The 15,162-nt window shown below is 34.9% G+C and overlaps 2 protein-coding genes across 18 annotated transcripts in view; both read left to right on the plus strand.

The window, feature by feature from the left end:
* Ppfibp1 (PPFIA binding protein 1) overlaps positions 1–9,831 on the plus strand; it is a 199,756-nt gene extending 189,925 nt beyond the window's left edge. For all 17 annotated transcript variants that reach the window (XM_048802467.1, XM_048802468.1, XM_048802466.1 and 14 more), the window contains 6 exons: positions 4,124–4,246; positions 4,739–4,864; positions 5,653–5,841; positions 6,588–6,767; positions 7,410–7,475; positions 7,596–9,831. In XM_048802467.1, coding sequence (XP_048658424.1) covers positions 4,124–4,246; positions 4,739–4,864; positions 5,653–5,841; positions 6,588–6,767; positions 7,410–7,475; positions 7,596–7,682 — 771 coding nt within the window. In that variant the 3' untranslated portion in view covers positions 7,683–9,831. The remainder of the gene's footprint in view (positions 1–4,123; positions 4,247–4,738; positions 4,865–5,652; positions 5,842–6,587; positions 6,768–7,409; positions 7,476–7,595) is intronic.
* On the plus strand, positions 7,596–14,796 carry Rep15 (RAB15 effector protein). The gene is made up of 2 exons (XM_048802477.1): positions 7,596–7,694; positions 9,971–14,796. Exon 2 carries the CDS (start codon positions 10,055–10,057, stop codon positions 10,763–10,765), a length of 711 nt encoding a protein of 236 aa, XP_048658434.1. The 5' UTR covers positions 7,596–7,694; positions 9,971–10,054; the 3' UTR covers positions 10,766–14,796.
* Positions 14,797–15,162: the final 366 nt, after the last annotated feature.

Raw genomic sequence — 15,162 nt, forward strand, 5'->3', positions numbered from 1 at the left:
TTTTTTTTTTTTTTTTTTTTCAACAAGATGAACATTGAAGTGTCTACTTGGATGAGTTTTATGGTATATGAATTAAATCTCATAAAGAAATTTTTAAACTGAATGTGGAGTTCTGAAGCCCTGGAAGTTTTTAAGTTATGTATTCCTATATGCAGTGACTATTCAGAAGAGGCTTCCTTTTTGGCCTGACATCCACATAGGGACTTGCCTTCTCCCCTCCCTTCTCTTGGACATCTATTTCCTGAAACACTTCTTGACTTCAGCCCAGTTCTGTGAGGGCAGGAGTTATCAGGGTAAAGGAGAAGAGCTGAAGGCTAGACTTTCACTCTGATTCCTTCTTTTACTGTCAATGAATAGAAAATGAATAGAAAAACTCTTTCCTACTTTAAAAACAATGAGAGAGCCTGTTGTGATGGTACTCAGATATAATCCTAGTGACTTGGTAGGCTGAGGTAGGAGGATTCCCAAGTTCAAGGATAGTCTTGCAACTTAGTGTCCCTCTTTCAATTTTTTAAGAAAGGCATGGGAATATAGCCAATGTTATAGCACCTCTGGGTTCAATCTCCAGTACCACAAAAAAATAAAGAATAAAATAAAATAAACAATAAAACAGTGGGGAAGATAAATTCCAGGACAATATTGTTCTAGATAGTATGATTAAAATTGTAGTGAAGGTACTTTTATTTGAATACCATTTTCAGATGGTATTCTATAGATATCATATTTTTTACATAAGAGGAAAGAGTGACTAGCTAACTTGGATAAGAATCTTTTAATGTCTAAGAAATGTGGAGTTTGAGTCATGGCATTTGTTTTCTTCTCTTACCATTGAACTTTAACCCTTTTCTTAATGGCAATATCATGTGAGCCTGCATGTGATAATACTAATATGTGTAACATGTTGTATATTTGTTGTGTTAGTCTCTTCTAAGCATTTTACACATGTTAGTATTTGATTTTCAATAACCCTTTGGGTTAGTACTAATAATATCCCCATGATTTGGATGAGGAAACAGGAATCAAGAATTTGGATTAACTTAACCAAGTTTCCACAGTTAGAAAATGGTAGAAAGCCATAAAGCATTTAAGCACAATCTGATTCCAGAACTGTTTCTTAATAGTTTGCTGTTCTACCTGGAACAAATTCAGCGACTATTTACCTGTCTGTCTAGGTGTAAGTATCTTCCCCTGGAAATTGAGAAGATTAAGACTTAAAGTCACAAAAAGGATGTGCATAACTTTTGTGACCAGAAATATGTAAATTACCTTGAAAAATCCAATCCCATAAGTCCTAGGCCACAAAACATCTGCTTTAAATATGGTATCCTTGATTGGATCCTGAAACAGAAAAAGATCCTTAGTGGAAAAACTGGTGAGAATTACGAAATAAATATCTGAATAAGTCTGTAGTTTAATTATTTATTGTCTATGTTAATTCCTCAGTTTTTACGATATAAAGATGTTAATATTATATACCGTATTATTATAAGATGTCAATATTAGGGGAAACTGGGTAAGAAGCATACAGAACCCAATACTATCTAGCAACTCTTCTGGGTATCTAAAATTACTCCAAAATAAAGTTTTTTAAAATCCCAAATTAAAAAGTATCACAAAGTCTATTTTGATTCGAAAGGAAATGGTCTTTCTTATTTATTTATGTATTTATTATTGTTGTAGGTGGACACATACCTTTATTTTATTTATTTCTATGAAGTGCTGAGGATTACAACCAGTGCCTCACAGGTGCTAGGCAAAGGCTCTACCACTAAGCTACAACCCCAGCCCCTGGTCTTTCCTTTTAAGACCCTTCAAAATATAAATATTTTCAAAAGTAACTAACATTTTATTTACATTGGAAACATTGTACATTAGATTTTTTTTTAATCTGATATATTTTAATTAGATTAAAATAGCCAACAGTGAAATGTTTGGGCCATTCTGTACCTCAATTTTAAATTAATATATGTTAAATGCATTTTCTAATTTATCTTAAGATCCTGTCTTTAAGAAATTAATCCAGAAAAAAAATTCAGGAAATGATTTTTTCTCAGTTAGTAGCCTTAAGGATTTAAATTGCTGTCTAATATTTTTATTCTTAGAAGTATTCTATAGTAGATTCATTTTTTTCTTCTTCTTTTTTCCTCTTATAAGAAATGTCTTGGGCTGGGGTTGTGGCGCAGCGGTAGAACGCTCCCATCACATGTGTGAAACCTGGGTTTGATCCTCAGCATCACATAAAAATAAATGAATAAAATAAAGGTATTGTGTCCAGCTACAACTAAAAAATAAACATTAAAAAAGAAAACAAGAAATATCTTATCAGTAAGGTGTGCCCAAAGTAGGTGTTTTCCTTGTTTACTTTTTGGGTGTGTTTGGAGGTAGACTGGTACCCCAAATCACTATCTTCAGAAATAATTTGTTTTGGTGTGTTTGGTGTATTTGAAAAAGTTCCCAGTGGCTGCAGACTGGTGAAATGTTTTCCTTGAAAGGGTTGATAGGTGATATATGTTGATGCTTATAATTTCTTCATTTCTTTTCTCTTTTTCACTTTTACTAAAACCTTTGCATCAAGTGACATAGTATTTGCAAAATTGGTCATAATGTCTAATGAAAGCATAGTAATGTAGAACTAGAAGACTCTTTTAAGGCCAGAGAATAGTGTAGCAAGTGCATTCTTCTGAGTTTCCCTAAAACTATCATGTGCTTCTTAGTTCAGAAAACCAAACCTTGGCTCTTAGCTGAAAGAAAAAAGAGAGGGCAGTTGGCAGATGCCTTTTATTGTACTTCTTAAGTCTCAACCTTACCTGCAGATAAAGTTGTGGAAACTAAGGAGGAAACAAAGAAATTCCTTTATTTGCAGTATGTGCAAATTATAACAGATAGAGCTGGAAATGTATGTTCAAGGCCCTGGGTCCAATCCTCAGTTCCAAATCAAAAAACAAATTATCTTTTATACTGTGACCCAGCGCTATTCTCTCTCTCTCTCTCTCTCTCTCTCTCTCTCTCTCTCAGATTTTTTTTGAGTGAAAGGAAGATACAGCTGATGAATTACTTTCACATTTTTCTGGATGACTTTTTACTTCATGTTGAGACAGTGTCAATTGGTCAGGGAGATGAAACACTTCTGATGATAAAATCATAATTAGAAATTGGCTCAGAGTTGATAGGCAAGATTTCACTGAAATAAAAACTCATTTTACATGTGTTTCATGCCTGTAGGCAAACTAATCCTAATATAAAACTCATAACAGAAAGCACATTATGTCATCATTGTCCACACTTAACTAAAAAGTCAAGTAAATAACTTAACTGTGTATCATACTAGCACAATATTTTTTACTTCATGCAGACTGTTAATAAATTTAAATAATATGTTTTCTGTAGTTTCCTTAGAAAAATAGAACATATTTGGAATCAAATCTAAACTATTCATTTATGATATAAAAATACAAATAGTAAATCATTCAAAATAAAAATTTGACATTATTTTGTACATGATTAGTGTACTTTCCCTTGGAATGTCTTTTCTTCATTTTCTTTTGTAACAATACTCCAAATTATTTAAAAGTTTACTAAAGCACTTCATGGCTTTAACTCAAGTTCGTTATAAATGCCATTCTGCAGCTACCAAGATACCTACTACTGTGAAATGAGATAATAGTTACATGTGCCCATTGGTTAGCACCTATTCCATGATAGAAGTGCATTCAGGATGCACCTTTTGGGAGAACTGATTTGGATTCATTTCATTGTACTTATTCCCTCCTGCATGTAGGATCTTGGTTATTTTAATCACTTGAGGAGGAATGCTCAGCTAGTGCTTTTCAAACTCTGTTTTTCAGAGGCCTGAGATTCTGTTATCCTATCAGAGCATCTGAGAGAGAAGCAGTTGGCAGTCATCTTCCTTGGAAACATTAATCTGGGGTCTGGGAGAGAATTTTATTCAGAACAGAAAAAGGGGTTCTGTTACTAAATAAAAGCTTAGAAAGCACTGACAAGCTCATGGGGCGTATTTTTTTTTTTAATTGGTGGTTCTACTTCTTCAGTTTTCTGAGCTTTCCCTAGGAAAGTCTTCCTGTTATAAGCCACAGTGAGACTCCCTTTGTTCTTTTTTTTGCAGGATGACTTACTGTCTTTGAAGGTTGTGAGTGTGCTGCACCACCTCAGTATCAAAAGAGCCATTCAGGTCCTGAGGATCAATAACTTTGAACCAAATTGCCTACGAAGACGACCATCTGATGAGGTAGCACATCGAGGGAGGCTCAAGTAGGCACTTTACATGCATATGCCTGAAGAGCTGATCTCCTGATAGCTTTGAATCCAGCCTCACTTACTTCTTGGGCTTTCTTTTCCTGTAACCCACCTTCCCGCCCCTCCGCCCCCAACATGATGGTCCACTGTATAACCAAAGCCAAGATTTACTCATCATTTATGCTTTCTCCTTTTGATGGGTGTATTTTTCCTGCCTTCTTAATCCACAGAGTTAAATATCACTATGAAGACTTCCTTTTCCTTTTCTTACTAGTGTGTAAGAAAACTTGAAACTTTGTCGTATAAATCCTTTAAAAGAGAATTCAAATTATCAAATACCTTTTATCCTTTATTTTAAACCTTTCATGGGATGTTAAGTGGTGGTACTCAATGGGGCAGACTTTTTGGAGTTTTGTGGGTTTACTATTGAGGATCATGTTGTCCCAACATCTAAAGCTCATGGTAATTTTATTTGTTCATACAGAATAGCATCACCCCATCCGAGGTTCAGCAATGGACCAATCATCGAGTGATGGAGTGGCTGCGCTCTGTGGATCTGGCAGAATATGCTCCCAATCTCAGAGGCAGTGGTGTCCATGGTGGGCTCATGGTAAAGCCCTGTTACTATTCAATTGACTTCTCATTTTGTTTCCTTTTAATCTAAAAAGTATGGTGTTACAGGTCAGGCATCCCTAATCTGAAATCTGAATTGCTCCCAAATCTGGAAACTTTTTGAATTTCCATACCACAAATGGAAAACTTACACCTGACCTCATGGTATGGGTTGCAAAGTGCAGATGTGCAAGTCCAAAACACTTCTGGTCCTAAGCATTTTGGATAAAGAATAACCTTTATTAGTTTACTTGTTCTAATCCTAAAGTCATCTTTCCCAACACTCCTGTACTATTTCTAGTGAGTTTTACTCTCAGGGTGTTTTTATTTATATTATAAAAATCTAGATCCGATTGAAATTCATTCTTCTTGTACTGTTCTCTTTTGTGTTGAATACCTATCTTTCATATGATCATGATTTAAAACACTTGCAAAAAAATAGATTATATCTCTGCACATACATGTTGCATAAGGAGTTAGCTTTCAGAGTCAGCACTCCAGAGAGGTACAAGTGCTGGTGTGGTTAATAAGGCCTGAAGCCTGGATTATAGGACCAGCCCCACCATTTCCTAACTCAGGAAAAATAAAGAAAAAATACATAAATTAAAAATCAAAGTCCATAGCCTGTCTACCTCTCTGTACTGTTGAAAGGGTCATTGGAGATAACCCAAATGAAAGAGCTTTGCAAATTGTAAAGTACAATACAAAACGTAATAACTATCGTACTTTTTAATAATCTTAATTTTTCTTAAAATTTTTTTTAAATTTTTCTTAATTAATCTACAGGTTCTAGAACCTCGTTTTAATGTAGAAACAATGGCGCAGTTATTAAATATTCCACCAAATAAGACACTGTTGCGAAGACATTTGGCCACTCATTTTAATCTCCTAATCGGTGCTGAGGCCCAACATCAGAAGCGAGATGCCATGGAGTTACCAGATTATGTACTTTTAACAGCTACTGCCAAAGTGAAGGTTAGCTCAACTCACCTGAAGCAAAGACTCAGTTTCAGCTGTTACCCGGTTACTCTATTTTCTGGGGTTTGCTAACTTCTGTGGGTTGATGAGATATATATCTTAAAGGTATATGTGTGTATGTGTGTGTGTGTGTGTATACATACACACATGTGTGTCTATGTTTATATCTTTAAGAGTAATTTAGATAATGCATTCTTAAAGATTTCTGTGTAAATTATTTTTTTTATTAGCATTAATAAAGATAAAGAGCATGATGTTGGTTGGCTTCTATAATCAATGTATTGCCAAAGAGTGGGAATTATTTTACCAGTCACTATCCTGATATGGCAGCAGAACAGGCATATAAAATAATGAAAGCTTTACCCAAAAAGAAATTATAGTAAGGATCTTTGTTTGTTTGTTTGTTTGGTGCTCTTAGATTGAAAATCTTCACAAAATTGGTTTTATCCCTGAGAAATTCCATCATTGCACTAATCATGCTTAAAAACATAAAGGTTTTTGACAAATTTTATCACAGTGATTGTCCAGCTCATGGTATGAATAAGATTAATCTTAGGCTTCATAACTAGGATTATTTATGATATTGATGTATTACTCATATGCCTAGGATGTATTTGCTATGCAAATTCAATCATCCAGTTGCTTTTCTCCATGAGAAGGGGTGAATAATTAAATAATACATTATTCGTTCTTTGACATATGAACTTTATCAAATTCCTCGGTCATTTTGTTTGCTTTTAAAGCCAAAGAAACTTACCTTCAGCAATTTTGGGAATCTGAGAAAAAAGAAACAGGAAGATGGAGAAGAATATGTTTGTCCAATGGAATTGGGACAGGTATCAGGAAGTGCCACTAAGAAGGGGTTTAAACCTGGTTTGGATATGCGCCTATATGATGAAGACGACTTAGATCGGTTAGAGCAGGTAGGTGCACCCAGCATTCAGATGCTAAATGGAATCTACACTGTTAACTACTAATCAAGGATGTTTTCTTTAAATGCCTAAAAAATATAATAAAATAACAATGAGTACTTAGAGATTGCTTATTACTTTGCTGATTCTATCCAAAACACTGAACATATTAATATTCTTGGCAATCTTAAGACATAGAATATTGTAATCCACATTTTAGACATAAGAAAGCTAAAGCACAGACAGCTAAGTAACCAGCTCAAGGTCTCTAGCCTACCAGGCCAGATCCAAAGCCTGACAATTTACCTGTGTTGTATGTTTCTGTGTGAAGGAAATCTGTGCACTAGAACAAGTCAGGATTGGACAGGTCCTACGACCTAGGCTTTTCAGATTCAAGCTACACACTGCATGTTTGCCCTCTAATTAGTAGTCCTTTGGTGCCATTGTCAGAGTCATCAGACTAGATGTTCTAGTCCAGTGTTCCTTCTAATAATGAAAAGAGATTATCATCAAAAATGTTATGTTGCTTCTACCCATTCCATACTATTTGTGTTATTTCTGCAATTTTTCTGTTTTTCTTCTACTGTTATTCATATTTCTGCTGTTTCCTTGAAATTATGAAAATGAGTATGTCATGTCATGATTTGTCCACAGATGGAAGATTCGGAAGGGACAGTGAGACAAATAGGGGCATTCTCTGAAGGCATCAACAATCTCACAGTAAGTTTGAAAAATGAATTGAAACCTAAAATAACCCCAAAGGATTGCATGTATACTGGAGAATGTGTAGTTCTGAGCTCAGAACTCAAGAGTGTGAATCCCTGTCTGCTTGTTTTTCAGCACATGTTGAAGGAAGATGACATGTTTAAAGATTTTGCTGCCCGCTCTCCCAGTGCCAGCATTACAGACGAAGATTCAAACGTTTGACCTGGATGAGCAGTAGGAGCCCTTTGTCTTTTTTCCACTTTATTTTTTAAATACTTACATTGTGTACTATAAGCAACAGACTGTATATTGTTTATCATTCCAACTTTTTCTTATTTAGAAGTGGAAATGGACAACAGGAGAATTGTGCCTATTCAGAATTTGCCACAAAAAATGAGACACTGGTGAATGAGAGTATAATTTTTGTTCCTCTATTTAATGTAAAAATCCATGATGTATTGTATTTAAAGTGTTGCACTTAAGATGAGTATTTTATGTTTCCATTCACATCCCAGCATGGAGGATTGGGGGAGCAGTAACCAGGGTGTGAATGACTTTGACACATCATTGCTCACTGCAGCCATCTAAGCAGGACACTCTGTGCTCAGAGGCAGTGTATGGAATTTTGTGTGCCCACTGAATGCCAGCTACACCTCCACTTGCCTCTTATCTTATTTTTATATATTTTTCTAAATATATGTATATATATATAGTACATAGAAAATAGAACTTTTATTTTGTGACATAAGGAAGATAATGGCAAGATCACATTGAAAATAAAAACAAAATCAGATAAAAACAAAACATAGTGATCTAAATTTTCATGTTCCAGATGGTCCTTAAGAGATTTTTCTTTCTTCACAGCTGAACTTTTTAACAAAGTTTATCTTTCAGGCTAAATTAACATACATGAAATAGCCTTTTTTAATGGCACCACAGAATTGTAGAGCAATCTATTTTGATTTTAATCTTGGATCCATTTACCTTACAAGGAAGAACTCAAGGGACATTAATATACCATTAACTTGAATATATTCATAAACATTCACACAGACCCCTCTCAAAATTGGTAGAGGTAATTTCTAAAGAAATCAAAAATAAAACAAAAACTTTATAGTGTTTTTTATTTTCTTCTTTGTTACATACATCATTACATCAAAGTACTAACAGTCTGCCTAGATAATGGTATGTTTCTCAGGCCATCAATAAATGGAGCTTCATTTCATTTCAATCAGATTCAAAAATTCTGAGGCTGCAAAACTAATTATATAATGGCTATTTCCTTACATAAAATGTAGTTCCTGTTTTTCTATAACACAAAACTCAAATTTTCTTTATTTAAAAAAAATAGTTGCAGCAAAAACTGTACTATTCGTGTTTTTTATGGGGTATTAGAAAAAAATCTATTTTTCATTCAGTGCTACATATGCTTATGATGGTCAACTGTGGAAAGGATGGGTGTTCACAAGATGGAATGAGGTGGGCAGTTCAGTCAATGTGAGTGAACTTGTTTATAAACTCTATTTGAATATCAGTGGTGTTATATTTTATATTGTCAGCAAGTTACCAAGCTATTCATCAAGGAACATATAACATAGATTACTATTTATTCATAAATGAAAGGATTTGATGCTATGGGATTTCCTTTGAACTTTTTATCATTCATTACTTGGTAACTATATTGGACTCTTCCTGTATTTGGATTTTATTTTAATGTGAATATATGTCACCATTTGAAAAACTCTATTTGTTATTAGAAACTGGTTGAAAATACCAGAAGACTGTTAAAAAATGCCAAATTTTCTTTATTAGAACAATATAACATAATATTTGATAAGATTAAAATTTTTTCAATGATATATTTTATTTGCAAAATATTATACACAATACTTAATTGCCTAATGCCTTTATTATCATTGTTTAATTTTTACCTGGTTCAAAATAACAGATGGGCTTGGTTTCTGGTATCAAAAATAGTAACAAACTCTTTCTCATTGGTAAACATCCATAAATTTGTTTAAGTGGAGTGCCTAACGTGTATCATTGGAGAAAAATTTGAAGTCTTTGAGAAAGATTATATGAAAGGAATATAATCAACTGAGTGGGGGAATGAGGAATCATGACAGAAAGGATATAGGAAAAGTAAACAGCAATGACTCTCCTACAGATTTGAAGCCAGTTATAGAAAAAGGTGTATGAATAATGACCCATACACCTTTGAAGAACATACTATCTTTAACTAAAATTTTGGAAGAGGGAACATCTAGGAAGAAATTACCAAAGATTAAAAGTAGAGTAAACATAACACAGAGAAGAACAGATGTTTTGTGTGAAATTGAAAACGTGTAACTTAATAAACCAGCAGGAATCTGTATGAATACAGCACACCTACTTGACAAACAGGGAGCCCTCACATGTTTGCTTAGCAGTGTGTCTATATGCTTAGCTATACCAAGGAAGTATAGGGCTAGGAAACTGTGATCATATTAACAGATGTGACTTCATTGCAGAACTTTTCCTCTGAAAAAGAAGCAATTCTGAATGACATTCACATGCTTGATGTTTGGGAGCAGTATTGATTGGGTGCAGAGAAAATGGGGCAAAAAGCATCACAGCAGTTGGCTCTGAAGGACAGCACTGAGATTCTCAGCATCTGTGAGGTGGTCAGTGAAGCCATAGTCCATGCAGCTCAGAAGCTCAAGGAGTATCTTGGATTTGAGTATCCACAGAGCAAACTCTGCCCAGCTGCAAATACTCTGAATGAGATCTTCTTAATCCACTTCATCACTTTCTGCCAAGAAAAGGGAGTTGATGAGTGGCTCACCACCACCAAGATGACCAAGCACCAAGCCTTACTATTTGGAGCAGACTGGGTTTGGACTTTTTGGGGATCTGATAAGCAAATAAGGCTTCAGCTGGCGGTTCAGACTCTACAGATGGCTTCTCTTCCTCCTGTGCAGTCAAAACCTTGTGACTTCCCCAGTCCGGATTCGAGGGTAGAGGAGTCTTCCTGGAAGAGAAGTAGATTTGATAAGCTGGAAGAATTCTGTAACTTGATAGGAGAGGATTGTCTGGGCTTGTTCATCATCTTTGGTGTGCCGGGAAAACCTAAAGACATCAGGGGAGTCGTCTTGGACAGTATCAAAAATAAGACTGTAAGGAGCCATCTGCCAGGACGCAAGGCTGTGGAACAGTTTGTCCTGGAAACCGAAGATTGTGTCTCCATGAAAGAACTGCTTGGAAACTGCCTGAGTAAGAAAGATGGGCTGAGAGAGGTGGGCAAAGTTTTTATTAGCATCCTCTGAACTGGATGTGTGCTGTGACTGGCCTGTATCATAAAAAGAAAAAAAAAGATATTCTCATAAGCAAGCTCATTTACATACATCATTCCTACATGGGTTTTTTTTTTCCCCCTCTTCCCTTATCCCATTGATTGAAAATGATTACCTGGGTCAAAGTTAGTTTGACAATTATTGGTTTCGTAATTATGGAACAAAAAAAAAGAAAAAGAAGAAAAACCCTGGCTGAATTTTAGGAAATTTTATAATTAGGTTTAATCTTTATTCATTTATTCAGTAATAATTGGAAAGCATAATAAGGTTATGCATAAAGTTTGATTTGCAAAATAAAGTGTATTTGTTTAAAATAAAAGTCTAATACTCAAAAGTATAAAAATATATTTTTACTGCTGTTGGTGGCCAGTGGGTAGGGTGGAGTGGTGGGGAAGACCACAGAGCTGGTGGTCTTACATTTCTAACACCAGTTTCAATACAGGATACCCAAGCAGAACTTTACTCTGCTCTTTTCCTTACTCTTGGTCCTTGCTAGCAGCTTTCTCTGCACAGTAGAATTTTGGTGGGATTTAATTGAGAGTGTTAACTTTACCCATGATTTACAAAATCACCCATAAAACAATTTCTTGTTATAATAATATTAGAATTTTCAGTAAGGAATGTGCATACACATAAAATAACCTCTTTTGCTTAAAAGCCTATGTTAGATTCAGCAGTACAAAGAGGAATCACCGTTACTCATAGAACTCATACTGCAGGCAAGATGCTTTACATATATTATCTCTAGTTACATAAAGCCTCCATGATTCCAAGAGGCATTTATTTCTGTTTCACAAATCAAATAGATTTTGCAAAAAAAAAAAAAAAAAGCCCCCAAGGTCATAAAGCTATTAGGTGGCTCATAACAAAAAAAGCAAGGTCTGTACAGTTACAAAGCCACAACTCTTTCCTATAGTTATATAAAGAAAATTCCTTGATTCTAAGTTATTGGAATTGCTGAGACCACAAAGATGCACCTGCCACTTCCTGGCCACTTCCTGCTGTTGCTGCTCCTCCTACTGATGAAAGTCTTGTTCACAACATGTAGTTCTTGGCAAAAGGTGGGCTAAATTGCAACTATCCAAATTCTGAAAATGTTTGCTGTTTTTGAGTCTTCCCATGGGTTTGGCCCTTTCTATATTTTGGAATCAAGGGCACTTCTTGTGAGGTTGCATGAAGTCATATGAGGGTAACATATCCAGCAATGCATTTTAATGGGGTGTTATCCAAAGTAAGAAATAACATTTTTTTGTTGTGATTTATGTGACTGAAACCTGTCACAGGGCACTCAGAATTTTCTGTTGTACATATTTTTTTAACTCCTAAACTGATATCAGGAGTATACATGGGAGAGTCCAAGTTCAGAGAGTGGGGAGGTTTGGAATTTATTACCCCACTGTCTCTGATTTGATACTCTAGGATACAGATAGCTCCTGTCCAACCTTCCTCTGGAATCCAACTCCCTCCCATTTTTAAGCCACTATCAGTTCCCCAGGTGCTTTTTTAGTCCCCTATGCCTTGCCCCTATGCTGAAAATATCTTTTTTTCCTCAGTTAAACTTTTAGAGAGTACATTGATTTCTTCTGGAACTGTAATCCTTCCTGATTTTCCCATCCAGAAGCTAAAGATGATACACCTATCTTGCAAGACTGCTATTCATTACATAAAATGAAGACAAACCAAAATGTTTATAGTACAGTAAGACATATCTACTCTTTGAATCTTTATCAAGCCCAGTACACAGAATTCACAGAGAACATAGGGGTGCATCATTTAACTTCAGTCTAGGTTGAGCATGAAGAGCTGGCTCCTATTTTCTGTCCACTGAGCCTGGTGTTAAATTCGAATAATCCTGGCAACATTAGGCAATGCCAGCCCAGAATCCCTTCTCTTAAGCTTTATCATTCCAGGAAGTGCTAAATGAGAAGGAGGAAGGGCACTTTCCTAATCCCTATGACGCCCTCTTGCTTCAGAAAAGGTATATGGCCTCCTCACCTTTGTTTTCCCTCCTTAAAATGTTGATTCATCACTGTGGTCCCCTTCTTTGAGGAAGCCGAAATAAGGAAGAACACAGAGGCAGCCTTGTAGTAGTCCTACATTGGAAATTAGTGTGAATTGGTGTCTAATATCACAATAGAGAGACCATTAATGTACACAAGTATTACCTATTAAAATTTTTAAAGAAGTTGGGAGAGGCTGGGGTTGTAGCTTAGTTGCAGTGGCAGAGCACTTGCCTAGTGTGTGTGAGGCACTGGGTTCAATCCTGAGCACCACATAAAAATGAAATAAATAAAGGCATGCTGTCCATCTACAACTACAAAAAAAAATTGAAAAGAAGTTGGAGTGTTGGTAGAAAAATCAATTTCTTATTTCTCTTAGCAAAGTCTCTAAAGCACAGCTCAGCTTCTGCAATTTGAGTATATATATTGCTCCCTCCAAAAAAGATGCTTCCAAATGTAAATAGAACATCGGTTTTGTTCACAAGTAATTACTAAATGCTAGTTACACGTAGGCCCTGTTCTTTGTCCTGCATAGAAAATAAAGCATACGGCATTTGTTGCAGATGGGATGGAGAGGGTATGAAACATGCTGCAGTTAGGATGTTGCACTTCCAAACTTCAATAATAAAAATATGCAGCCAAGATATGGAGTCAACTAAGTGTCCATTAACAGATGAATAATGAAGATGTGGTAAATATACACAATCTAATATTATTCATCCATGAAAGAAGGATGCCAGTTATGGTAAATTAACATGAATGAACTTGGAGGACAATGAGTGAAATAAGCCAGGCATAAAAAGACAAACATCACATGACCTCACCCATAGATAAAATCTAAAACAGCCAATCTCATAGAATTACAAAGTAGAATAGTGGTTACCAGAGTCTGGGAAAGATTGGAGAGGCCAAGACAGATGGGGAGAGATTGATCAATGGGTACAAAATTACAGTTTGATAAGAGAAATAAGTTCCAATGTTTTATCGCATAGTAAGCTATAATTAAAATATAATTCATATTTTAAAATACTAGAGAGCATTATGCATGTTCTCACCACAAAGAAATGATGTTTGAAGTGATAGATAAGTTAATTACCCTGATTTGTTCATTACACAATGTATACATGTATGAAAACATCACACTATACCCCATAAATATGTATAATTATTATATGTTCATTAAAAGAAAACCCTAATCTGCTTTCAGATTTAAAAAAAAATAAATACAAGTGCAGAAATAAATGCCTTGGACATTCCTTCTCAAGAAACCAAGTAATCAGTCATTAGTAAACTGGGCATGAATAGCCCAGGAAGCATCTCTTGAAGTTACGCAATAATTATTCCTACTTTGTCTCTGAAAGTTTAGCGTATTCAGCTAGTTAATATTTCCTTGGTGAATAGTGACCCCTGTCCTCAGGAAGGCTATCAAGAGTATCAAGTAGGTGGTATGGCAGAGCAAAAAAATATCCAACTGGGAACAGATTTGAGTTTTGAGTCTCCATTTTCATAAGAGTCAAGTGCCTTAACTCTTAATTTGTTTCCTTAATTTGTTACCTGTAAAATGGGGATGACTTCAACTAATTCAAGGAGATAAGACTTGTGAAATATGTTGTATACTAAAATATAAGATTATAAAAATTTCAGAGAACCTAGTACAAATTGTAAGCATTTATGTTATAAACAGCTGAAAGTTATAAATCAAAGACTTACTGTACTTTTTGTGATGTGAAAATAAAAGCGGTATCACAAGACTGGGATCCCAATTACAATAAGATATATTCTGTGTTTGCAGAAATATGTCAAAATATACTCTACTGTTATGTATACCTAAAAAGAACCAAAAAGGTGTTGCTTTTCCTGTTTTTAAAAATACTACATAGTTTAACTTTTTAAAATTTTTATTCTTTTAGTTATACATGATAGTAGGATCCATTTTGATACACAAGCTTGGAATATATCTTATTCTACTTAAGATCCCAGTTTTGTGGATATACATGGTGGTGAGATTGTGGTATATTTATATATGTACTCATTTAATTTTTTTAAAGTTATGTTCTTGGTGTAAAAATTCTGTAAAGAAAGTAAAGTCTTTAGCAGTCTCTCCTCCACCACCCTGCTTACCACCTCAGGTTTGCTAATTATCCTTTCAGAGTTTCTATTGCATATTTAAAATATTTCACACAACAGGATCTTTTTATCCATAAATGTCTTATGACCTGCATTAAAAAAAAAACTTAACCATATACTGTGGACAATTTTCTAGATTTATATCATTCTCATCATTTTTTAAGACTGACATCAGTGATTTTCAATCCTGCTTGAATAATAAATTAACTTGGGAGCTTTAAAAAAAAACAAAACAACAAAAAT

Source organism: Marmota marmota, unplaced genomic scaffold (assembly GCF_001458135.2).
Source record: "Marmota marmota marmota unplaced genomic scaffold, marMar, whole genome shotgun sequence".
NCBI lineage: Eukaryota > Metazoa > Chordata > Mammalia > Rodentia > Sciuridae > Marmota > Marmota marmota.

Coding starts and splice junctions, on each gene's coding strand:
- Rep15 (XM_048802477.1), top strand. CDS start 10,055: ATGGGGCAAAAAGCATCACAGCAGTTGGCTCTGAAGGACAGCACTGAG.